The sequence below is a fragment of the Lampris incognitus genome, chromosome 1 (genome assembly GCF_029633865.1).
Source record: "Lampris incognitus isolate fLamInc1 chromosome 1, fLamInc1.hap2, whole genome shotgun sequence".
NCBI lineage: Eukaryota > Metazoa > Chordata > Actinopteri > Lampriformes > Lampridae > Lampris > Lampris incognitus.
The window spans coordinates 151,167,769-151,195,233 of NC_079211.1; the positions used below are offsets into that span (position 1 = coordinate 151,167,769).

Consider the following 27,465-nt stretch of genomic DNA (forward strand, 5'->3'; position numbering starts at 1 on the left):
CATAATCCTATAGGTAAAGTACATTATTGGTTGAGTATATTAGTATTTGTACATTATCAGTGGTATTTTGATAACACAGTATACTCATGTCATATTTTAGTATAAAAGCCTAGTACTGTCAGCATATTAGTTTAATTTGTTAGAATACTTTTAATATATGTATAATGATTATAATGCGCAAAGTGATTATAATTTATTAGTATGTTTGTATAATTTATCAGCACATTTTCGTTTTGTTAAACTGGCTGCTGCATCTGAGGATTCCTTTGGAAAAATAGTGACTCTTATTCTATTCTGATTCTATTCTAATTCTATTCATCTGGACAGAGCTAAGACATGGGAGAAACAGACATTTACAGCTGAGAGGAATTCTCTTTCCAGTTTCGTTGTTGACGTTTTAAGGCGTCTGTGGCGCCACACTGCCATGTGCTGATACGAGGGGGACGATGCATAACGTGGTGATGTAGCAGTAACGCTTCTCAGACACAAGAGGGCGCTGCAGCCCATCTGAACCACCACACGAGCAGACGGGTAAAGAGCGGTGGTATTCTGAGGTCTTGTTCACACAAGCCCTGTCACCCTGAGCCATGACAGGCCTTCAGCTGCTGCTGCTGCTGCTGACGCTTTGATGATGAAGAAACAACAGCAGCTCAGTTACACGCCGCATTATAAACACGACTCTCTGAAAGGTTCTTTTCTATAGTGGGGAAAAGAGGTCAGAATAGCCCCGTAAACATAAGTTATATACTGGACTGTATATGGTTAAATATGGCCAGAGAGCAAAACTGCTGTGGCCCGGACCCGTCCCACATCCGACACTTCATCCGGCCCACATACCGTGTGGAATGGTGGCACTTGGGTGGTCTGCTCCTGTTTTTTTAGATCTGGGCCAGAACCAAGCCACAGCAATGCTGCATGCATATGCCACATATTAGCCAAAGGTGGCCCATAATTGTTTTGTGATATTTGGGCCATATTCACCATTTACCACACGGGCCACTTCAGGGTCACATCCAGACCACATGTTGCCCAGAGCACCGCAGCTTTGCCAGAAAAGACCCATATTTGATTTGGCATATCTGGGCCATATTTACTATGATACATGTGGGCCACTTCAGGCTCACATCCATTTGGTCAGGGCCAGCAGAAGACCACCAGTGCCGCATCATTCCCTGAGGGGGCCCACATGACCACCACATCCAGATGCTGTCTGGGATTAATCAACTATAGTGTTAACTGGAAAAGGAGGATAATACATGTTTTTAATTCTCACTACTTTTTTATTTCTCACTCTAAAACTAATTTAATTTAATCATTTTGTGTTTTAATGTACAGCGAGCCACACCACTTAAAATCAGTTGGAGACGTTTGCGCCGTCTCAGCCATGAGGAATCTTTAGACAACTGTACAAACCAGGAAGTATTTCCGTTTCTGCAGGAAACCCACGAGGAAAACTGTCCCGTCCCCTCGTCATCCGCGGCACCCGTTCCTGCAGGGATGAGAGAGACCGTTATCTGGCAGGACCGTTATCTGGCTTGTGATTAAAGTGAATCAAAGTGAATGATGGCTGAATACAGGCCACACATTGCCACGGCAGGGAAAACATATTTCAAACCCCAAATTCCGTCATGCTCGGCATGAAAAGATGGCCTGTCACTTCCACAAAGGAAGCAGGCTGAGCTAACGGCTAGCCCGGCAGGCCGAGCTAACGGCTAGCCCGGCAGGCCGAGCTAACGGCTAGCCCGGCAGATCCGAGAACACCGAGGGCTGGCGGGCGGGCGGGCGGTCTGGCGGCGGCCCCGCCTGGCGTTGACTGCGATGTTTTTGGCGTCGTCGTGTGGAGTGCGGGGAGGTGTGTCGAAGGTGTCTGGCCGGGACAGCTGTGGCGCTAGATCGGCTGGGAGAGCCTGGCCTGCCACCTCCGGTGGGCCTAAGGACCACGGCCCTGCCTGGAGCTGCGCCCGAAGAGGAAACACCGAGGGCGCTCTGACAGGACGCGGACGTGGGGCAGGCTAAGCTAACTGCTAGCCCATGCGGACCGGCGGTTCCGAGTCATCCTGTCTGGCTGGCGTTATATGTTGGTTATATGCGTGTTTGTAGGTTGTTGTTTAGTTGTTATAGTTTGGAGCCATGTGTTCTTGTAGGTTTTGGATGGGTCTTCCGTCATGTGCTGCACTGGGGTGGGCTGGGGGAACGGCATGGAGTCCTGGTTCCACACCTGACACACCACCGCTGGGTCATGAGTTTCGTGTGTGTGTGTGTGTGTGTGTGTGTGTGATTTGTCCCTGTTCGTTGTGTTTCTGTGCCAGGTGACAGAGGAGGAGCCCGACGAAACAGACGCTCTCCAGCCTGGAAACCAGATCGTGTGTGCGGGTTACGCGCTGTACGGCAGCGCCACCCTGGTGGCCCTCAGCACCGGTGCTGGCCTCAACTTCTTCATGCTGGACCCCGTAAGTACCGATTCTTCTACAGAGCCGCACGGCGCATATGGGGCAACAATCCACACACAAATAGGAGGGAAGTCACACATGTCACATGACCCACCAACTCACAGGAAGGACCCACACACGTGTAAAACCCGGTCATGTCATGACTGCTGGAGCCTGTCCCAGCAGTCGTTGGGAGCCTGTCCCAGCAGTCGTTGGGCGTCAGGCGGGGAGACACCCTGGACAGGCCGCCAGCATGTGGCGCAACTCCACATGTCCTCCACAGCGGCGTCAAACGCAAACGCTGCTCAACAAACAATTCAGTCGAAGCCTCTGCTGCCACCTAGTGGATAAGACGTTTATGAACGCCAAGCAGGGCCGCAGAGTTGTGTAAGGCCCCGTACCTGCGTCAACACGTGTGTACAGCAGTTTGTGTAGGGTATGTATCGGCTCTAATTCTGCCTTTGGGCTGTTTGTTTGTTTACTGTGGCCTTCTGTGGCTTTTTTACATTCTTTATTTGTACCACTGGGGAGTTGCACTTAATTTCGTTGTACAGCTGTGCAATGACAAATAAAGGCATTCATTCATTCATTCACAGCAGCATGTGCAGCACGGTGGCCCAGTGATTAGCACGGTTGCCTCACTGCAAGAAGGTCCTGGGTTCGAACCCCAGGCCGTCCCAGATCCTTTCTGTGTGGAGTTTGTATGTTCTCTCTGTGTCTGCGTGGGTTTTCTCCCACCATCAAAAGACATGCATGTTAGGGTTAATACTCCTGCCTGTGCCCCTGAGCAAGGCAATGGAAAGAAGAACTGGAGTTGGTCCCCGGGTGCTGCAGCTGCCCCCTGCTGCTACACAACAGGAAGGTTACATTAGACAACACATTCACTGTAAGAATCCATCCATTCAGTATCCAAGCCGCTTATGCAAATTCGGGTCGCGGGATGCTGGAGCCTCTCCCAGCAGTCACTGGGCGGCAGGCGGGGAGACACCCTGGACAGGCCACCAGTCCATCACAGGGCCAACACACACACACACACACACACACACACGCACACACATATTCACACCTACGGACGATAAGGGCAATAAGAAATATCAAAAAGTACATTTGTTTGCAAGTAAATATTTAGGATTCACATCAACACAACTCAGCTCAGTTCAGCTCAGCTCAGCTTAGTTCAGCTCAGTTCAGTTCAGTTCCATCCTGCCACATGCGGGAATGATTGACAGGATAATATGAGTTTACCCAAAGAAAGTAAGCTATGGGGCAATAAAGCCACAAAAGCATAAAAGTGCAACACACAGAGACAACACAGAAAGGACAACAATGTCTTGTGTTGAATAACAGACAGGACAAGAAAAGCAACCAATGAACAGAGAAAAGCAACATCTAATGAGTTTTACTGGCCGAGTAAATGTGCATACAAGGAATTCAACTTGGTTGTTGAGAATAAACATAAAAAGTGAGTAAGTAGGCAGGAAGGGAAAAAAACAAAAAAAATAGGTCATCAACAGAAACAATTCAGCTCTCAATACAGTTTTCACATTTCAGAAAAGACGAAGATATTTCACGTTAAGGTGACATGGAAAAAGTTAAACGACACATATTCTATAGTGCTTCTCTTGTCTGAAGACACAAAGTGCTTCACAGTGAAACAACCGCATCACGTTACAGTATGGACGACCCCAGTGGGACTCAGACCCCCAACGTTTTGGTAGAAACGTTGTGCCATACTCAAAGGTAGAGAGAAAGCCACTTTATTTTGTCTTTGTATTCTTACAACAGGGCAGCACGGTGGTGCAGTGGTTAGTGCGGTCACCTCCCAGCAAGAAGGTCCTGGGTTCGAGCCCCGGGGTAGTCCAACCTTGGGGGTCGTCCCGGGTCGTCCTCTGTGTGGAGTTTGCATGTTCTCCCCATGTCTGCGTGAGTTTCCTCCGGGGGCTCCGGTTTCCTCCCACAGTTCGAACACATGTAGGTCAGGTGGATCAGCCGTACTAAATTGTCCCTAGGTATGAATGTGTGTGTGTGTGTGTGTGTGTGTGTGTGTGTGTGTGTGTGTGTGTGTGTGTGTGTGTGTGTGTGTGTGTGTGTGTGTTGGCTCTGTGATGGCCTGGTGGCCTGTCCAGGGTGTCTCCCCCCCTGCTGCCCAATGGCTGCTGGGATAGGCTCCAGCATCCCTGCGACCCTGAGAGCAGGAGAAGCGGTTCGGATAATGGATGAATTAACAGTAAAAATGAACACAGTTGAAAGACCAAGTGAAGTGAACCATGTTGCCTTGGCTTTGGTTTGCCTCCTGGCGCTGCAAGGAAAAACACGGCTGCTTCCAAGTTGTTCACGCAACACCACCTGGAACGGTGTGATCCTAGTGAGAATGTCACACGTTAAAGGCCGGTGCACTTCCCCCCCCCCCCCCCAGGCCATCGGTGAGTTCCTCCTGACCGAGAGGCATGTGAAGATCAAGCCAAAGGGAAAGATCTACAGTCTGAACGAAGGCTACGCCAAATACTTCCACCCCTCCATCAACGAGTACCTCAAGCACAAGAAGTACCCGGAGGTAAGAGTGTGCATGCACACACACACACACACACACACACACACACACACACACCCATGCATAATAACACAAATACATACAAAATATGTGGACCTGTAAGTCAAAAGGAAGCATTAACATACAAACTAAAACGTGACATTTATAACACACACAACAAATCTACACTGACAGGCAGATCTTCACTCGCATCTAAACGAGTGTTGACGCAACGAGTCGTCGTCTCGCCACATTACTGATATGCCGTCTAGCTTTGGCAGTTTGTACTTTAGGACCCAAGCTGTTTTTGCACATTTCGTTTCGATGCTGAAAGGAGCGTGGCCCTCCGACAGGCCACGTGGTCACGTCAGCTGACGCATACTGATCAGTCATGCTGCTATTAGGACCTGGCCCTGTGCATCACGCCCGCGCCAGAGTCCTGACTCAGCATCCACTGCAGTGTGATGAATCTACCTGGGAAGGAAACTGAGAGGGGAAAAACTGCCCCCCTCCCCCCCCCCAAGCCAAACACGAGTTTGGTTTTCAGCTGAGCATGTTCGGCTGGTCGTAAAAAGAAAGAAAAACAAGGGACAAAAGTAAACCGGCAGCCGGTCAGCTGAGCAGCAGAGTTGTTGTGACACGGCTGACGGAGGAAACGGCCTCCTGGTCAGGAAGCAGGTGCTGCTGGCCTGCAGACTGATGCAGACTCAGCGCTTCTCCGTCTCGCTCGCCAACACGGCGCTCGCATTGGTCACCGGCTTCAACCTGACTGACACTCCCCGCCTCTCACATGACGGCCGCGGCGCGTGGCACCACACCGGGTTGTGAATGCAACAACTGATGACGCGTGGCTCGCTGTCAGGTGTACGCACACTAGATGACACAGGGAAAAGATGCCTCACAACCACCAGCCGAGGTCAAAGTGTCACTGAATAAGGCAGTAAAGCAGTAAGCCGGTGCACTTTTGTCTCATTATCTTCTTTTGTATTGTACCTATTACGGATGTGTAGCCCTTGGCTAACAGCTCGGACCCTTTAGTTGACTGGTTAGTGCAACCTCCCGTGGTGCGGGCGACCCAGGCTCGCTTCCCAGCTGCAGCGGCGGTTCCCGGCTGCCCCTTGAATCCGCTACATTGGTGTCAGAAGTGGGATGGTGAGACGTGAGGCCATCGGAAGCGCGTGAGGCCGCCGGTATGCTGAAGTGCGGGGACGTGCTTCCCAAAGGAGGCGGGTAGTGTAACAACCACGAATGTGTAGACTCGCTAGCCCTTGGCTAACGGGCCGGACCCTTTAGTTGACTGGTTAGCGCAGGCGCCCGTGGTGCGGGTGACCCGGGTTCACTTCCCGGCTGCAGCGGCGGTTCCCGGCTGCCCCTTGAATTCGCTACAGTATCAACGACCTGAGCTTTAGCATATGCGTTGTTCCCGTTTAGCTCAACCCCATCCTGTGTGTGTGCTGTTAAGGCAGGATGTGTAATGGGATACTGGCATGTCCCTGTAAAGCCCTTTTATACCCCAAGACTAGAAAAGCACTGTGGAAAGATATTTATTATGCCATTCATTCATTCGTTTATACCGCAGTATAAGTACTGCTGCAGTCCTTACTATGGGGAGACTTCTAAACAGCCAGGCTGTGCTCAAAGACGGTCGTTTTCCAACCGTTTGCCACAGAGATGTAAACATGCTTCTCCTTCAGCGTTAAAGGTCAGTGTGTGTTTCTACGTATTTGTGTCTGGTTGTGGCTTTACATATGGAGATTGTGTGCAGACTTCTGTGTGTGGCAGTTGTGTGACATTTTCCCCTCTTGTAGTGAACTGCAAGAGAAGAAAATGGTTGCGGAGCCGGTCTCTCTGTCATGCAGATGTGGGTTTTGGTTCTGACTAGACACCAAGCTGTGTGGTGTTCGGTGGGAATCTACACGCTCTCCCCAGACAGCATCCGGATGTGGGCCACATCGGGCAATGATGCGGCACTGATTGCCTTCTTCTGACCCTGACAAAATGGATGTCAGCCTGAAGTGGCCCACCTGTATAATAGCAAATATGGCCCAAACATCCCAAAACAAACATGGGCCACCTTTGGCAAACATGTGGCACATGCGGCATTGCTATGGCTTGGTTCTGGCCCAGATCTGGCAAACAGGAGCGGACCGCCCAAATGCCATCACTCCACGCGGTATGTGGGCCGGATAAAGTGTCGGGTGTGGGACGGGTCCGGACCACGGCTATTTTTCTTTCAGCACCCTTTAGCATGCATATTAAAGCCAGAGGGTCATCGACAGAGAGAACTTTAAATATTCGCTCAGCAAAAGCTCCAAGTGGATGCAGATTGCACTTTTGAGCATGAGATCAGGAAGGGTCTTTCTTGGTCTGGTTCCAACCCGGTCAGCTAAACTGTCCTTGTTACACTGGAAGCACACAGGCTGAAATATGGTTTGACATGAACTAGATGCCGGTCCATCTCTGGCAAGCTACCTGGTGAGTGGTTTTCCCCTACCATTAAAGTGAAACACCTGATCCTTCTTAAACTGGAACCAGGGTAAATCCGCTTCCCTTGAGACCTAGACTCATATCGAGTCTCAACAAATCTGATCTGTTTAAGCATCTCTGCAAAATGAACGTTTTGTCCCCATTAAGTAGGTTAACAACCTGATTACACACTATTCCCATAACATCCTAACAGTGTGTGTGTTTGTGTGTGTGTGTGTTCTATGCGCCAAATCAACACTGTGTGTTCCTGTTTTACTGAAGGATAATATGCCTCATTTTGTTAATCAAACGAGTTTCAAATTGCACATAATAAGAAGGTGGTGCAATAACTATATATTCAGTTCAGTTCAATTTATTGTCAGTAAAAACAATGTGCAGCCACATATGTAAAAATGAAACATATTTATATATATATATATATATATAGCGTTTTTCTCCGAAACCATCAATGGTGTTGTGAGGGTTCGACTAATGAGGAGCGGAATATCAACACGGATACAGGAAAAAAAGATTTGAATACATTGCAGTATTAAAATGTATTAAAAAAATCTTTTTTCCTGTATCCGTGTTGATTGATATATATATATATATATATATATATATACTAGAAGAACTCCGCTACAATGTAGCGGTTTGGTTATCCACCCGTCTAAATCTCCCTCCTCTTCATCTTGCCAGCTAACCGCCTTCCCCCTGCCCCTAAACCCCCCCCACTCCACTCCCTCCCCCCAAATGCTCAGAATCATCTGAAATGCCGAGAAAAGTGGTTTTTAGCCATTTTTAGAAAATGCATATTTTGCATAATTATGCATAATTATTATAATTATATTTTAATTTTCTGATATTTTTGTGGTCCTCTCTGGAACAATACCTACCACCTCCAAAAAAAATTAGGATCATAAGTGCATTTTTGCAAAAATTCATATATTTTGCATAATGCCAAAACATTTCTAAGTCCCAGAAATTTTTTTTATAGGTAAAAAAATCAAATATGCTCAGAATCATCTGAAATGCTGAGAAAAGTGGTTTTTAGCCATTTTTAGAAAAAATCATATTTTGCATAATTATGCATAATTATGCATAATTTGAATTTTCTGGGATTTTTCCCTTACTCTCTGAGACAATACCTACCACCTCCAAAAAGAATTAGGATCATAAGTGCTTTAGTTTTCGGTCCCGCTGTCTACACTAACTAACACACACACACACTAACACCACACACACACACATTACGAAAATATATGAGTATATATATATATATATGTATATATATATATATATATATATATATAAATACACAGATACAGGAAAAAAAGTGTTAATACATTGCAGTACAGGCCTGTTTCGTGCGACGTGCACTCATCAGCTGCTAATGTGGTGCATCAGAGACAGTACAAGTCTGTTTGGTGCCATAAGCAATCATTACCTGATGATGGCTTATGGCACCAAACAGACTTGTACTGTCTCATAAAGAATTTACTTGACTCACTGGATTTTATATATATATATATATATCACGAGTTGCATGCTGGAGTTGCAACTCCTGTTTTTTTGCTGACATGAGTTATTTCAGAGGTCACTGAATCTTTTTTCTTATACATGATTTACATACACATGTCCTGGTAGTTATCTCTTGCCAGCATTTCCCTTTCCCGTTCCAGTATTCTCAAAACAAAACCATTTTCTTCTTTTACTTGTTGGTTTCCTGTAGAGTCCGTGTGACCAGATTGCTCTGTTTTTGCATCTGGGGCAAGTTCAGTGTAGTATGGGCGGGTCCACCCACCCACCCACCCACCCGCACACACACACACACACACACACACACACACACACACACACCCACACACTTCCCCTATGACAAGTGAACCGTGAGTCAGATGTGAGCACATGACTCTGCATCACCATGTTTCAGTCTCAACACGCGGCTCTGCTCCGTCACACCCGCTCATATTCTGCTGCTCAGCTGTGATCAGCTCTGCTTTGTGTGTCCTCCATCTGCTCACTCTCCCCCCACACAGCCACTCTGTCACTGCACAACCATGCAACATGGTCTTTGTTTAACCAAAAAGAAGGAAAAAATGAAAAACGATACCCTCCCCCATCCCAGAAGGCAAAATTGCTGTGGCCCGGACCCGTCCCACGGCCGACACTTTCATCCGGCCCACATACAGCGTAGAATGACGGCACTTGGGCGGTCCGGTCCTGTTTGCCAGATCTGGGCCAGAACCAAGCCATAGCAATACTGCATGTGCCACATATTGGCCCATATTTGTTTTGTGATATTTGGGCCATATTCACCATTTACCACACGGGCCACTTCAGGGTCACATCCAGATCACATGTTGCCCAGAGCACCACATCTTTGCCAGAAAAGGCCCACATGTGATTTGGCATATTTGGGCCATATTTGCTATTACACATGTGGGCAACTTCAGGCTCACATCCATTTTGTCAGGGCCAGAAGAAGGCCACCAGTGCCGCATCATTGCCTGAAGTGGCCCACATCCGGATGCTATCTGGGATTGTACTTGGCCAATTACCCCACTCTTCCGAGCCGTCCCGGTCTCTGCTCCACCCCCTCTGCTGATCCGGGGAGGGCTGCAGACTACCACATGTCTCCTCCCATACATGTGGAGTCACCAGCCGCTTCTTTTCGCCTGACAGTGAGGAGTTTCCAGGGAGGTCGCAGCGTGTGGAAGGATCACACTATTCCCCCCAGTTCCCCTTCCCCTCCAAACAGGCGCCTCGACCGACCAGAGGAGGCGCTAGTGCAGCGACCAGGACACATACCCACATCTGGCTTCCCACCCGCAGACACGGCCGATTGTGTCTGTAGGGATGCCCAATCAAGCTGGAGGTAACACAGGGATTCGAACTGGCAATGTTCATGTTGGTAGGCAACGGAATAGACCAGCACACCACCCAGACACCAAAAATGGTTTTAAGAAAGACGTTCCCGTAGTGAGGAGGAAACTCCCCACAGGGGAACATTCGTCTCATAACCGGACTTACCTCAGTGTGACATGCAGAAGTCGACCCAAATGCTGCGTCACAGATTTCCCAGCAGTCCTGCTCAGCCAGGCTGCCACGGGAGCAGTGGGCCTCCTCATGAGGGTCGGCTCATGTTCAGGTCTGCTGCACCAGACCTCGGGTCCGTTCTTTACCCTGAAGACACGTTGCACACACAGCAGAATCATATGAAGCAGCATTAACCACGTGTGTCAGTGTGTTAGCATCGAACTCTGTGTGCATGTCCGCCTGTGTGTGCGTGCGTGTGTCTGTGTGTGCGCGCGCATGCATGTGTGTGTGTTTGTCTGTGTGCATGTTTCTGTGTCTGTATGTGTGTGTCTGTCTGTGAGCGTTTGTGTATGTGTGTGCATGCATGTGTGTGCGCGCGTTTGTGTGTGTGTGTGTATCTGTGCATGTCTGTGTGCGCACACGTGTGTGTGCGTTTGTGTGTCTGTGTGTGCACATGCATGTTTTTGTGTACTTGTATACTTTTCCTGAATCATTTAGATGAAAAAGCATCTCAGTAGGGTTTGAATGTTCGTTGCAGAATGTGTGTGTGTGTGTAACTGGAGTGTGCAGCGTCTTTGCACCACTTCTGATTTAAACAGTGTGTAAAACTTTACACCATCGTGTAAACCTGCCTCTGCACACGCTGCAAACACGAGCTGAGAGCAGGTGGGTGGAGTGGCTGGCAGCAGGTCTGAAGGACTCGTTTTTGTGAGTCTTCCTCCATGACCTCCATGTTCACGTTGCACTGCTTTTCTTTTGTCCAGGCTGCTGGACCTCAGCAGACCTGGCTCCTCATGACACCGGCGTCTTCCTCAGGGTGTGTTTGGTTGTTCGGTCACTTCAGATGGGAAGCACACGGTCAGCAGACTGGTTTGAAATGTGGTAATGAGTTACTGAACACGGGGCCAGGAGTGGAACTGCAGGGGTCACGAGTTGGCTGTGGCTGAGTCGGGATTATCCGCTCTTATTAAACACACGCACTGAGAGTGTCCTTTACTGTGAAACCGTCGCCTGTCGAAACGCTCTGATGGTACAGGAAGCTAAAGAACAGTGACACATGCATGACACGCCGTATGTCCACAGCTGTGTCGGCGTGAGCCTGGTGGAGACCAACCGGGTGATAATGAAACTGTAGTCTGTGTTACTGCTGCAGGTTTCACCAAAAGCAAAACAAACTGCTTTCTAGACTATTAAACAATTTAAGAAAAGCCTCCAGCTCATTCATTCCAACCTGCTTATTCAGAGTCGTGGTGGGCTGGAGCATATCCCAGCAGGTCTTGGACATGTCTCACTCACTCACTCACACCCACACCCACACCCACACACACCCACACACACACACACACACACACACACACACACACACACACACGGGGCCTGCTCATTGACACCCATTCATTGATTGACAGCCCTTCCCTAAACCTTAACCATGCAAACTACATGCCTAACCCTAACCCTAATTCTAACCTTAACCCTAAAACCAAGTAAACCAAGTCCTAACCCTAAAATAGACTCTTTTACTTGTGGGGTGCGATAAAAGGGCCCCACAAGTGAGGAGGCACCATGTTTAACTATACTTGGTCCCCAAAAGTATAGTTAAATGTGGTGTACACACACACACACACACACACACACACGGGCAGTGTAGCGTGTCCAGTTCCCCTGCCATGTGTGGAGTTCGTCTGCAGATGTTTTGTTGCAGTGCTCTTGTGTCCTCTCACAGTGCACATATGCATGACAGGAAATAAGGAGGTGAAAGCTGCCAATCAAATGAATACATACACAGAACTGAAGAACAAAGAACATCATAGAATATCTACATACGTACCTACACGCCGTGTGTTGACACAAAGTTTTCAGAAGTACTTCAAAAATACTCATTCCAGGCAGTGACCTTCCATCTGATTGTGAACGCTGCACCTGTGTCTTCTGTCTTGTAGGACGGCAGTGCGCCCTACGGGGCCAGGTACGTGGGCTCCATGGTGTCTGATATTCACCGTACCATCGCCTATGGAGGGATCTTCCTGTACCCAGCCAACGAGAAAAGCCCAAAGGGAAAGGTAACCAGTACAACACACTCACCTAGCGGGCACATCACATGACACACATATTTGGACAGGAAAACCTGAGATCCACACACATGTTGTGCATCCCTGAGATGAAAATCAATTGAAACATCGATTGAGTCAAATAAATAACACCTTATGAGAGCAGAGTCAGCCATGTGGGAACTTCATTTTAACTACAGCACGCTAAAAATCACTTTCATTGAGTTGCACGTTGATGATGACCATGTGCAAGTAAAAAGAGTTTTAGACGGGCTCCCAGGCTCAGGGGTCATAAAGCTTACTCAGCCAATAAAGAACAACATAAATTGTGGCGTCTGGGTGGCGTGGCAGTCTATTCCGTTGCCTACCAACACGGGGATCTCCGGTTCGAATCCCCGTGTTACCTCCGGCTTGGTCAGGCGTCCTCACTGACTTCCGATACAGTTTCCTGTTTGTTGCCATGTGCTGTTGACAATGGCATATTTTTCACGATGCCTTCCAGATTCACCATGGATAAATGTCAACACCACCCTCATCCTCATCGTTGTGGACGTAACTTGATATGTACAACTTTAACCTTTTCACCCGTTTGCTGGTAGGTGCAGGTGAAAGTTTGTCGACAGTTCTGTGCATGTTGTTGACATTTATCCATGGTAAATCTTGTAGGCATCATGAAAAACATGCCATTATCAACAGCACATGCCAACAAACAGGAAACTGGTATGACCGCTGCAGCAGAACCCGGGAGTCAGTGGACTACAGTTATGTAAAGAGCTGACTGGCCATGTCTGCGGGAGGGAAGCCGGATGTGGTTGCTGCACTAGCGCCTCCACCAGTCGGTCGGGGCGCCTGTTCGGGGGGGAGGGGGAAAAGGGGGGAATAGCGTGATCCTCCCACGCGCTACGTCCCCCCGGGTGAAACTCCTCACTGTCAGTTGAAAAGAAGCGGCTGGTGACTCCACATGTATGGGAGGAGGCATGTGGTAGTCTGCAGCCCTCCCCAGACCGGCAGAGGGAGTGGAGCAGAGACCGGGACAGCTCGGAAGAGTGGGCTAATTATTCGGGTACAATTGGGGAGGAAAAGGGGGGAGGAATCCAAAAAATAACGTACATTTTTGTTTCAACTGAAACTGTGGAAGTTGCTGAAAACCTTTTCTTTACAGTAGCAGCAAGTCGAAGCCGGCTGACCAGATCAGTGTTCATTTACGTTTCGGAGGTTCTGCAGAGGCTCTGATCCACAGGGTTTCATAATGACAATCACGTGCTACACGTGAACAGCAGCAAGGAAGTGCAAACTGTTTGATTTCTCAGTCTGCACAGTGTCTGGATTATCTGTTATCCTGCACAGGTGTGACTTCATATGTAGAGCAAGGCATTCACCAGCCTGACTGTGTAGCTTCAGTTTCTGTACTGTTCACTTGCAAAAAAAAACAACAACTAGCAATCCACACAACAGTGGTCTGGTCAAAAAGCACTGTGTTGCACGATGGTAGAACATAATAAATAGGAAGTACACTTGTCCAAAAGAGCCACCAAGAAACATAATAAAATGAAACTCCTCAAAACAAGGAACCAGGGATGTAAAACTTGAATCTGCGGTTTAACGTGGGGTGAAACAGCAAAAGTAAAACTTATTGAAACACACTATGCTGGCCCTTACTTTTACACTTGTTGCACTTGACTTTAAATGAAAAGTGCATGGTGAATAACAGGTATTATTATTATTCAACAATATTATTCAGAATTAGAACCCAGTTACCACATGCATACAGGAAGTTTACCTCGGCCTGAGGTGCAGTGAGTACCACGTCTAAGTCTGGTCTAACTCAACATTAACACTTAAGTTAGTCTAGCGACAGGCATGGGCGCAAGTCCATGAAAACTGGGACGGCATCCAGCGCTTCACCTGTGCCCCTGTCCACAGGGTTAGTGGCTGTGTCAGGATGGGCATCCGGTGTGAAATTTTGCCAAATCATCATGTGGATTGACAAAACCATACCGTATCAGTCCAGGCTCCATACGGGATTGGCTGAGGCCCTGGTTAACAACAGCTGCCATTGGTAGTGTGCCCTCACAGGGTACCGATGAAAGCTGTACAATCCGCTGTGGCGACCCCTGAGAAACGGGGAACAAGCTGAAAGAAGAAGATTTAAGTTAGTCTAGCTCAACACTGCGTGACATCATTAAAGACAATAGTCCTGATCTGAAGTGATGACTTGATATTTTCCTGTTCGATATGTGACTAAGCCGCCGTCTATTGTTTGGCCTATTCCTGAACAACAGGGATGGTTTTACTCACTCCTAAACTGAACTTTTTTTTTACTCTTCTAATTCTCTTCCCCAAAGCTGCGTCTGCTGTACGAATGCAACCCCATCGCCTTCCTCATTGAGCAGGCGGGAGGAGTGGCAACCACAGGGACCCAGAGGATACTGGATATCAAGCCCGAGGCCCTCCACCAGCGGGTCCCCTTTGTCGTGGGCTCCCCGGACGATGTCAACGAGTTTCTGTCTTTTGTCAAGAAGCACCAGTAATATCACTCGGACTGTTTCTCCAGTCAGGCTTCCTCACATTCAATGTTTCATTCAAGCAGGCGACATGAATCACAATCCGTTTTTATATCCCAGGATCACCTGATGCATGAGGGGGAATTTGAAATTTGAACATGCAAGACAATAACGCAAGATTTCAGAAAATGTACAATATCTTAGTAGGAAATAAAATTAAACAATAGCTATGTGTCAAGTCAAGTCAATTCTATTTGTATAGCCCAATATCAAAAATTACAAATTTGCCTCAGGGGGCTTTACAGCAACACAACATCCTGTCCTTAGACCCTCACAACAGATAAGGAACAACTCCCTAAACATATCCTCTAACAGGGAGAAAAAATAGGAAGAAAGCTCAGGGAGAGCACCAGAGGAGGATCTCTCTCCCAAGACGCACAACGTGCAATGACACAACGTCATTGCATGTGTGTTCTATGCAGTCTGCAGAAAAGCATTTGTGTGGAAAAGTAGATTAAAATTCTTGATGAAAGAAACTATTATCCAACAAGTTTGCAGATGGATCATCTTTTATCTGTTTCAGTGACATTTGCCTTATCAAATATGTTAGTCATTTAAGATCTATCAAAGAATTGTGTATTTGTCTTGTAAAACGAACATATTTTTTGAAGGAAAAGGAGTGATTAAATAAATAAATAACCTTCACAGACTTGTCTGCAAACGAGTCAATTTGCAAGCACTTAAATAAGGTTGACGAATTTTCATATTCACACCATTGCAATCAGAAGGATGCTCCAACACTGTTCATACACTGTATTTGTTGGCAGCTGCCAAACTACTGCTGAAATGCCACCACAGCCGTCTGGTTACCTGCAGCCCGTCCTCCTGAAGCCCATCCAGAGACGTCCTCCTGAAGCCCGTCCTCCTGAAGCCCGTCCTCCTGCAGCCCGTCCAGAGACGTCCTTCTGAAGCCCGTCCTCCTGAAGCCCGTCCAGAGACATCCTTCTGAAGCCCGTCCTCCTGAAGCCCGTCCAGAGATGTCCTCCTGAAGCCCATCCAGAGATGTCCTCCTGAAGCCCGTCCTCCTGAAGCCCGTCCTCCTGCAGCCCGTCCAGAGAAATCCTTCTGAAGCCCGTCCTCCTGAAGCCCGTCCAGAGATGTCCTCCTGAAGCCCATCCAGAGATGTCCTCCTGAAGCCCGTCCTCCTGAAGCCCGTCCAGAGACGTCCTTCTGAAGCCCGTCCTCCTGAAGCCCGTCCTCCTGAAGCCCGTCCAGAGATGTCCTCCTGAAGCCCGTCCTCCTGAAGCCTGTCCAGAGACGTCCTCCTGAAGCCCGTCCTCCTGAAGCCCATCCTCCTGAAGCCCGTCCTCCTGAAGCCCATCCAGAGATGTCCTCCTGAAGCCCGTCCTCCTGAAGCCTGTCCAGAGATGTCCTCCTGAAGCCCGTCCTCCTGAAGCCCGTCCAGAGACGTCCTTCTGAAGCCCGTCCTCCTGAAGCCCGTCCAGAGACGTCCTTCTGAAGCCCGTCCTCCTGAAGCCCGACTAGCCCGCTCCCTGCGTTGACAAATGGGCGGGGCTCAAACAGGCTGTCACTCTAATGTGGAGCGAGGTGTGCTCCGCCTCGGAAACGTTTCGGTGAGCTAGCAAGCAGCTAGCAGCTAGCAAGTGGCTCAAAAACAGGGTGTGGGAGAAGTTTGCCTTCAGGCGTTTCTGCCATAAAGCCTTCCAACCAAGGGCGCAGGAGAGCGTTTTATAATCGGGTGGGGGGGGGGACAACACCCTGTAGGGGGGCCGGATGCTCCCCCGGAAATAAAAAAAAAAGTTTTCGGCAAAGAAAAACCTGTTTCATGGCCATATGGTAAGGCCTCCTCCGGAAGACTGTATTGCTAATAAAGAGTATAGAACAGCGCAAGAAAGCAACATGCAACACAATATGCATTGAACCTGCCTGTGATGCACACTGTACATGCTGCACACTGTACATGCTGCACACTGTACATGCTGCATACTGTACATGCTGCACACTGTACATGCTGCACACTGTACATGCTGCATACTGTACATGCTGCACACTGTACATGCCGCATACTGTACATGCTGCACACTGTACATGCTGCATACTGTACATGCTGCACACTGTACACGCTGCATACTGTACATGCTGCACACTGTACACGCTGCACACTGTACATGCCGCACACTGTACACGCTGCATACTGTACACGCCGCATACTGTACATGCCGCATACTGTACATGCTGCATACTGTACATGCTGCATACTGTACATGCCGCACACTGCACATGCTGCATACTGTACATGCTGCATACTGTACATGCTGCACACTGTACACGCTGCATACTGTACAAGCTGCATACTGTACATGCTGCACACTGCACATGCTGCATACTGTACATGCTGCATACTGTACATGCTGCACACTGTACATGCTGCATACTGTACATGCTGCACACTGCACATGCTGCACACTGTACAAGCTGCATACTGTACATGCTGCACACTGCACATGCTGCATACTGTACATGCTGCATACTGTACATGCTGCACACTGTACATGCTGCATACTGTACAAGCTGCACACTGTACATGCTGCACACTGTACATGCTGCACACTGTACATGCTGCATACTGTACAAGCTGCACACTGTACATGCTGCACACTGCACATGCTGCATACTGTACATGCTGCATACTGTACATGCTGCACACTGTACATGCTGCATACTGTACAAGCTGCACACTGTACAAGCTGCACACTGTACATGCTGCATACTGTACATGCCGCACACTGTACATGCCGCATACTGTACATGCCGCATACTGTACATGCCGCATACTGTACATGCTGCACACTGTACATGCTGCATACTGTACATGCCGCACACTGTACATGCTGCACACTGTACATGATGCATACTGTACATGCTGCATACTGTACATGCCGCATACTGTACATGCCGCATACTGTACATGCTGCATACTGTACATGCTGCACACTGTACATGCTGCATACTGTACATGCCGCACACTGTACATGCTGCACACTGTACATGCTGCATACTGTACAAGCTGCACACTGTACAAGCTGCACACTGTACATGCCGCATACTGTACATGCCGCACACTGTACATGCCGCATACTGTACATGCTGCATACTGTACATGCTGCATACTGTACATGCTGCACAGCCTTGTAAGGTCAGGTTGTTGTACTGTATGCGACGTTTTCATTTCTCATATGAAGCTTAACTACCTAGCAAAGTTACCCAACAGCTTAGCAACACATTATGAAGTTAGCAAACTACCAAAACACAGTACTGTGAAATGAATGTACATGCTATAGAAAACACAGTACTGTGAAATGAATGTACATGCCATATAAAACACAGTACTGTGAAATGAATGTACAGGCTATATAAAACACAGTACTGTGAAATGAATGTACATGCTATATAAAACACAGTACTGTGAAATGAATGTACATGCTATAGAAAACACAGTACTGTGAAATGAATGTACATGCTATATAAAACACAGTATTAACAACAAGGGTGATGTAAGTCGTTCCGTATTAACGTTATTGTGGTGGACACGTATTGGGGACAGAATTCAACCCAGGAACTAAGGGTTAAGTCATGGTTGCCCTGGCAGGTTAACGCAGGGTTAAGTTATGGTTGTCCAGCCAGTTTTCTGATTATTCTTGCCACCTCCGCTCAGTCGAGCTGTGGTTTGGTTGCTCTCTGATTTACCGTGGATTAAAGAAAGTTGCCTACACGGCTAAAGTGTGAACCTACGGTCTTCTCCGTTACTTCGGCTCTACACTGGTGACCCCGACGTCGGTTTTCGGATAAGTTTTCTGAAACCACACACATTATGGCTACGAACGCCGTTGCAATTAAACTGCCGGAGTTTTGGGAGTCTTCCGCGGCTACATGGTTCGCGCAGGCTGAGGCACAGTTCGCTCTCAGAGACATAACAGCAGACGAGACCAGGTACTACTACGTAGTGGCAGCGCTGGGGGGCGCTACGGCTTCCAGGATAAGCGGTTTCATAACCAACCCACCGGCCGATGGTAAATACGCCGCACTTAAACATCTCCTCCTTGAAACTTTTGAACTGTCAACAACGGAGAGAGCACGTCGCCTCTTCGCAATTCAGGGCTTGGGAGATGGCAAACCATCGGAGCTAATGAGCAGGATGTTAAACCTACTGGGTCAAGAAAAGCCATGTTTCCTGTTTAGGGAGCTGTTTCTGCGCAACATGCCGCCCCACGTCCAGACTGCGCTCGCTAACTCCACCATCACTGATCCCCGTGAGCTGGCAAAGGAGGCTGACCGATTCTTCGTCGCTACACAACGTTCCTCCCATGCCGGGGTGCTGGCTCCTACCTTCACTGGCCCCCCGCCGACATCGCGGGCGTGGCCCGACGGTGGCGCCACAGCATCAGACCGCTACAAGCCCTCTGGACTCTGTATGTACCACGCTCGATTTGGTGCGAAAGCTAAACGGTGCCGTTCCCCCTGCAACTACAGGCCGACGGGAAACGAGAGGGCCAACACTCAGTAGTGGCCATGAGTGTTGGCGATACGAGCAGGCTACTCTTCATCCTCGACACCATCTCCGGTCGGCGATTTCTTTGTGACACGGGCGCACAGAGAAGCGTGCTCCCTGCTACTGACGTCGACATCATGGGCGGGGAGCGGGGCCCCCAGTTGGCGACGGCTGACGGCAGCCCTATCCACACCTACGGCGTGCGGTCTGTAGAACTGTGTTTTGGTGGACAACGTTTCACGTGGGAGTTCGTCATGGCCAATGTAACGCTTCCCCTCCTCGGAGCTGATTTTTTGTGCGCTTACGGTTTGCTAGTGGACATTCAGAACAGCCGTCTGGTCGATGCCTTAACCTTCTCCTCCTTCGCATGTACGCGGAGGGAAGCGGCCTATGCAGGTCTAGCCAACTCTCTCTCAGAGGCAGACAAGTTCACCCGCCTCCTCGCTGAGTTCCCTGACCTCACCCAGCCTACCTTCTCTGCACCCACCGCTAAGCATGGGGTGGAGCATCACATTGCTACGAAGGGGCCCCCGGTCTACGCCAGAGCCAGGCGTCTCGACCCCGCCAAACTCGCCATTGCCAAGTCTGAGTTCGAGCACCTGGAACGCATGGGGATCATCCGCCGCTCTGACAGCCCGTGGGCGTCCCCACTCCACATCGTCGCTAAGCCTGATGGAGGTTGGCGCCCATGCGGGGACTACCGCCGACTAAATGACGCCACCACGCCCGACCGCTATCCTGTCCCGCATATCCAGGACTTTTCTGCAAACCTGTCTGGCAAATGCGTCTTCTCAAAAGTCGACCTGGTCCGTGGTTATCATCAAGTTCCCGTGCACCCCTCAGACATCCCCAAGACAGCGGTGACTACCCCATTCGGCCTATTTGAATTCCTACGAATGCCATTTGGACTCAAAAACGCGGCCCAGTCCTTTCAGCGGCTGATGGATTCAGTGCTCCGTGGCCTTCCTTTCCTCTTCGTCTATTTGGACGACATACTCATCGCCAGCGCCTCCAAGGAAGAACACCTGTCCCATCTTCATGCCCTCTTCACACGCCTCAGCCAGCATGGGCTGATCGTCAACCCGGCGAAGTGCCGGTTCGGGCTGACAGCCATTGATTTCCTCGGGCATCGCATCACTGGGGACGGGGCAGTCCCCCTGCCCTCAAAGGTGGAAGCGGTGGCGGCCTTTCCGCGCCCCCAAACAGCTCGTGCGCTCAGGGAGTTCATCGGGATGGTGACATTCTACCACCGCTTCATTCCCCGAGCCGCCTTTATCATCCGGCCACTGTACGAGGCGCTGAAAGGCATGTCCCCCAACCAGGCGGTCGACTGGACAGCAGAGCGGGACCGTGCGTTCACCGAGACTAAAGCTGCGCTCTCCCAGGCTACCCTGCTAGCGCATCCTTCACCTACAGCGCCTATTTCCATAACCACGGATGCATCGGACTATGCTGTTGGTGCGGTTCACGAACAGTGGGTGGGGGGGGCTTGGCAGCCTTTGGCCTTTTTCAGTCGCCAGCTTACACCCCGAGAGCGCAAGTATAGTACTTTTGACAGGGAACTCCTCGGTCTCTGGCTCGCTGTCCGGCATTTCCGTTTCCTGCTAGAGGGCCGCAAGTTTACTGCGTACGTGGACCACAAGCCCCTCACGTTTGCCATGTCCAAGACGGCCGAGCCATGGTCCGCTCGCCAGCAGCGACAACTCTCCTACATTTCGGAATTCACTACCGACATCCAGCACGTCGCTGGTAAGTCTAACCAGGTAGCTGACTGCCTCTCTAGGGCAGTGATTGGAGCGGTCCACCTAGGCCTTGACTATGCACAGATGGCCGTTGACCAGGCCACGGACCCGAGCATCCTCCGTCTCCGGGCCTCCGACACGGGGCTCCGCCTGCAGGACGTTCCTTTCAGCGACACAGGTGCCACCCTCCTGTGTGACGTCTCCACAGGACAGCCCAGGCCCATCGTCCCGCACAGCTGGAGACGCCCCGTATTTGAAGCTGTGCACGGCCTCTCTCATCCAGGCAGTAAGCCATCCGTGCGCCTGACCTCTGCTAAGTTTGTGTGGGAGGGACTTAAGAGAGACGTGAAAGCGTGGGCCGACTCGTGTGTTGCCTGTCAGCGGGCTAAGATACACCGCCACATTAAGGCGCCCCTGGAACGCTTCGCAGTGCCGGAGAGACGATTTGACCATGTCCACGTTGACCTGGTTGGTCCCCTACCCCCCTCCCATGGGTTCACCTACCTCTTCACTGTGGTGGACAGGACTACGCGCTGGCCTGAAGCTGTTCCCCTGGCATCCACGACGTCTGCTGATGTGGCCCGGGCTTTTATTGGGTCGTGGGTCTCACGTTTCGGTACGCCTTCCGACCTTTCATCTGACCGCGGGCCACAGTTTACCTCAGAGCTATGGAGTGCTGTGGGTGAGGCTCTGGGCGTCAAGCTTCATCGCACTACCGCCTACCACCCTCAGGCGAACGGCCTATGTGAGCGCTTCCACCGGTCCATGAAGGCTGCGCTTCGGGCTACTCTCAAGGACTGCAACTGGGTCGACAAGCTCCCATGGGTCATGCTGGGCCTGCGGACCGCCCCGAAGGAAGACCTACAAGCCTCCTCTGCGGAGCTGGTGTACGGCACGCCGCTGCGAGTCCCAGGCGATTTCATGCCCAATGCAACGCGTCCCTGGTCAGCTGTGGACCAACGAGCCTCCTTGCTGGACGGGGTCAGAGCTTTCACACCCGTCCCTACCGCCCAACACGGCGCGCCGGTGTCCCAGGTGCCCCCAGGTCTGCAGTCAGCGGACTACGTGTTCATCCGTCACGACGCACACCGCCCCCCTCTGCAACCCCCTTATGACGGCCCCTTCCGCGTCCTGGAACGGGGAACTAAGCACCTGGTGGTGGATTTTGGGGGCACGGCCGAGCATGTTTCAGTGGACCGAGTTAAACCCGCACACCTGGACTTGACGCAGCCGTTGGAGTTAGCCCAACCTCCTCGTCGCGGTCGTCCCCCGGCTCCGCCTCCTCCCCCCGTGGAGGCCCGAGCTGCCTCTTCTGCTCCTCAGGCCGACCTCCACAGGCCCGCGTCAATGCCTCCCAGAGACACTCCGGCCCCTGTTATCCGGAGCCGCCGCGGACGGCCTGTTGTCCCCCCGCGCCTGCCTGACTTCGATTACTAGGGCGAATTCTGGGGGGGGCTCATGTGGTGGACACGTATTGGGGACAGAATTCAACCCAGGAACTAAGGGTTAAGTCATGGTTGCCCTGGCAGGTTAACGCAGGGTTAAGTTATGGTTGTCCAGCCAGTTTTCTGATTATTCTTGCCACCTCCGCTCAGTCGAGCTGTGGTTTGGTTGCTCTCTGATTTACCGTGGATTAAAGAAAGTTGCCTACACGGCTAAAGTGTGAACCTACGGTCTTCTCCGTTCCTTCGGCTCTACATTATAACCTTTAGAATGTATCTGCGTGACTATCACAACGTCTCTGCTAGCTAAAGTTAGCCTTCTCGCTCATTGACTAGCATTGACAGGAGTTAGCAAAACTACATTTACTTAATTAAATACACGTTTCTCCCTCAGGGTTCATCATAACCACATGTTTATCTTTTAAAATGGGTAAGTACACTTTGTCTGGGGGGATTTACAGACCTGAGAGAAATGGGGAACAGAGGAGGACTAGTCGCCGCTGCCCGCATCACGTCATCAGGCCGCTGCCCGTATATACGTCATCAGGCCGCTGCCCGTATATACGTCATCAGGCTGCGGCCTTGACAAGCCGTCAGGGCCGCTGCCACGTCACCGCCGTCACGTGTCCGCGGGCCGCCGCCAGTACCAAAGACACGGGGAGGAGGAGGGGGGTTGTTGTTGTTGTTGTTGTTAATAACTAATACTTTACATATTGTGGGACGGGAATGCGTCATGAATGCTGGGGTATACAGGGGGTATATGTCCTATATCATTGTACCGTGCAGGGATCAGGAGACACGGTGGCCAGCAGGTTGGAGCCCTTAGTCGACTGCTTAACGTTGTCGCTTGCGGAGCGGGAGGTGCGGGTTAGCGTCCCGAGCTGCACCCCAACTTCGCTGCATTATATATATGTATGCATTATATATATGTATGCATATATCTAGTAGTGGATGTTCTTGTTTATTGGGGGGGGGCTTTTTCGCCTCCCCCACACTGAGGGGGACTTGTCCCCTCCACCCCCCGGTTCCGACGCCCTTGCTTCCAACCACTTTCCTCCACCACCAAACATCCGCCATGCCGGATGTTTGGTGGTGCATGTTAAAGATGTTCAGTGACGTTAAATGTGATAACTAATTCCAGCCTGACGTTTGAGTTTTAGCGCAGAGGAGTCCGTATTCAACGCTAAACCTCTTGTCTGTTTTTGACAGACATATTCTCTCCTTTGCATCTGCACTGTTCGGATTTGCACGATGTGTCGCACAGGAGCACGTGTCACAACACGCGCATAAGCGCCCACCCTTAACCCGCTTCCGGGGTGGGAAGATGGCGGCGCGAATTCACATTTGCGGCGGCCTCAGCCAGCACCGTCCATGCAGGGGCTTAGTCTGCGTCTAAGTTTGTTGCTGGGCAGTGGTGGATCTAGAGGTTTTTTCCTGGGGTGGCAAGACTGTGTCCCAGAGGTGGCAGCTGCCACCCCTTTGCCACCCTGTAGATCCGCCCCTGTGAGGGGGGAGGGGATTCTAAATCGGCGACTTCTGTTTGAGATGAGTTTGGTGCGGGTCTCGTTGACCTTCATCATGCATGTACATAAAATATACTTTAAAAACACATTATCTGATTTATAAATGGGGTGGCAAGACTGTGTCCCAGAGGTGGCAGCTGCCACCCCCTTGCCACCCTGTAGATCCGCCCCTGTTGCTGGGAGAGCTGGTGCTGGATCGGCTGGGAGGGCCTGGTCTGCTGCGTCGTGTGGGCCCAGGGACCGCGGCCCTGCCTGGAGCTGCACCCGGGGAGGAAACACCGATGGCGGCCTGACAGGACGCGGAAGCGGGGCAGGCTAAGCTAACTGTTAGCCCATGCAGACCAGTGGTTCCCACAGTCATCCTGGCTGGTGTTCGTTCCCTTGGATTTTGTTTTGTGTGTTGTGGTTTGGTGTTAGGTTGGATATGTGTGTTCTTGTAGTCCCGGTATGTGTTGTTGTCTGTATGTTGTGCTGCTGTGGGCTGAGGGGAACAGCATGTTGTTTCACTTCATGTGCGCGAGTACATGAAGTGACACGACAAATCAAGCGTTCCTGGTTTCTGATCCTTTACATTTGTACTGTTCAGATTTGCACAATGTGCAGCATAGGAGCACATCTTACAACACACACACACACACACACACAATAACCCACTTTTAACCCTGTTACGAGAGGCCTCCGGTGGGTTTCGCCAGGCGGGATCTGGGTCAGGTCAAAGGATGTTTTGGATGTGGAAGTGGGCCACAGACGACAGCTGCTCTCTAAACTTGACCTTAAAACGACTTCGCAATGCAAAGACACCTAATCTTTTGAAAGGGACGCGGTCGCTTATCTGTTTGATACGGCACGTGTAGCAGAGTTATTTATTTATTTATTTATTTATTTATTTATTTATTTATTTTAGTCAAAAGATTTTCAAGCATCTGGAAAAAAAAAATCAAATTATCAAGTAACCCTACTGTTGTCTAAGTTCTTACATGGTCAAAATGAAATCCGTGTGTCACGGCGCCGTCTTGGCCCGGCACAAGAGATTAATTTCAATGCAAGTTAATCGAGGAGTGATTTAAAGCTACCTATTTGATAAAAGGGAGGCACAAGAGGTAAATAGTTCAAATGCTGATTACTTTAATTTTACATTTGTTATTGAAGATAACTCGGTTAGTCTATATGGCTGAAGCATGAAGGAAAGCTTCCAGGTTTACTGTGGAAGACGCAGTGTGTGAATATTCTGTTGGTGTTGGTCACTGGAGAGGAAACAAGAATAAAAGCATCTGGCGTAAAGGAGGACGAGTCAAAAAAAGAGGGTTGTAATGTGATTGTAAAGCTCCATGAGACTGAATGGTGATTTAGGGAGATCAAATCTTTTTCCACTAAACTTGATTCTTATTCAATTTCACGGAACTGAAGATGAATTATTGATTTAAATGAAACCGAGGATGCTTGCAAAATGTAAGCATGTTATTAAACAATGAACTTCCTCCACGAAAATGATAAGATATTGCAAATTTGTTTTCACATCTCTTTAAAAATGCTCAGTCACATAATCTTGGATTTCAGGCACACAGAAGTTTCTGTAAGTAGATGCCAAGATTTTGAACTGTCAGCCACAACTTTTGCTTCTGTGCATAGTTTTAAAACTATGTAGAACTGCATATCAGTTTTCATACCCCTGTTTTAAAACCGCTCATGAACACATACCTTTTGAAATGTTCAGTAATCCTTTGAGCTCCAGCCAGCAGACACCTGAAGGCCTTTGTGAGAAAGAGCACATGACTCGGTCCTGCCCTTACATGCCAGCCTGCTTTCTGAAGCTCAGCTGAAAAACAAGTCCCACTATCTGGAAAAACACTCACTGAGTCAACAAACTGATGGCTGAACACCAAAAAAGTGTGTGTGTGTGTACACACGGATCAGCCAAAACGTTAAAACCACTGGTGACGTGAATAACATTGACTTTCTTGTTACAGTGGCACCTGTCAGGGGGTGGGATATATTAGGCAGCACGTGAACAGTCAGCTCTTGAAGTTGATGTGTTGGAAGCAGGAAAAACGGGCAAGCGTAAGGATCTGAGCGACTTTGACAAGGGCCAGTTGTGATGCTGGACGACTGGGTCAGAGCATCTCCAAAACAGGTCTTGTGGGGTGTTCCTGGTATGCAGTGGTCAATACCTACCAAAAGTGGTCCTAGGAAGAACAACTGGTGAACCTGTGTCAGAGTCATGGGTGCCCAGGGGTCATTGATACACATAGGGAGTGAAGGCCGGCCCATCTGGTCTGATCCCACAGAAGAGCCACTGTAGCTCAAGTTGCTGCTATGACAAGTGTCAGAACACAGTGCGTCACAGCTTGCTGTGTATGGAGCTGTGTAGCTGCAGACCGCTCAAAGTGCCCATGAGGACCCCTGTCCACTGTAGAAAGTGCCTACAATGGGCACTTGAGCATCAGAACAGGACCATGGAGCAGTGGAAGAAGGTGGCCTGGTCTGATGAATCACATTTTCTTTACATCATGTGGACGGTGGGGTGCATGTGCATTGTGTACCCGGGGGGACAGATGGCACCAGGATGCACTGTGGGAAGAAGGCAAGCCAGCATAGGCAGTGTGATGCTCTGGGCAAAGTTCTGCTGGGAAACCTTGGGTCCGGGCATTCTCGTGGATGCTACTTTGACACCTACCACCAACCTAAACATCGTTGCAGACCAGGTACACCCCTTAATGGCAACGGTATTCCCTGATGGCAGCGGCCTCTTTCAGCAGGATAATGCTCCCTGCCGCACTGCACACGTTGTTCAGGAATGGTCTGAGGAACATCAGAAAGAGTTCAAGGTGTTGCCGTGGTCTCCATATTCCCCAGATATCCGTCTGATCGAGCATCTGTGGGATGTGCTGGAAAAACAAGTCTGATCCACGCAGGCCCCACTTCTCAATTTACAGGACTTACAGGATCTGCTGCTAACGTCTCGGTGCCAGACACCAGAGGAGACCAAGGGTCTTGTGGAGTCCATGCCTCAATGGGTCAGAGTTGTTTTGGCGGCACGAGGGGGACCTACAGGATATTGGGCAGGTGGTTTTAATGTTTTGGCTGATCGGTGCATCTATAAATACACACATGAAATGCTACTGGTGGCATTCAGCATAGCAGATGACACATTTATCTGTCTTTTCTGCCTTTG

The 27,465-nt window shown here is 49.8% G+C and overlaps 1 protein-coding gene across 1 annotated transcript in view; it reads left to right on the forward strand.

Annotated features, from left to right (window-relative positions):
* fbp2 (fructose-1,6-bisphosphatase 2) overlaps nt 1-15,725 on the forward strand; it is a 29,681-nt gene extending 13,956 nt beyond the window's left edge. Inside the window, exons 4-7 of the mRNA XM_056280877.1 lie at nt 2,310-2,450; nt 4,846-4,983; nt 12,405-12,524; nt 14,858-15,725. Of these exons, the coding sequence (XP_056136852.1) occupies nt 2,310-2,450; nt 4,846-4,983; nt 12,405-12,524; nt 14,858-15,043 (585 nt within the window). The 3' untranslated portion in view covers nt 15,044-15,725. The remainder of the gene's footprint in view (nt 1-2,309; nt 2,451-4,845; nt 4,984-12,404; nt 12,525-14,857) is intronic.
* The last annotated feature ends 11,740 nt before the right edge of the window (nt 15,726-27,465 follow it).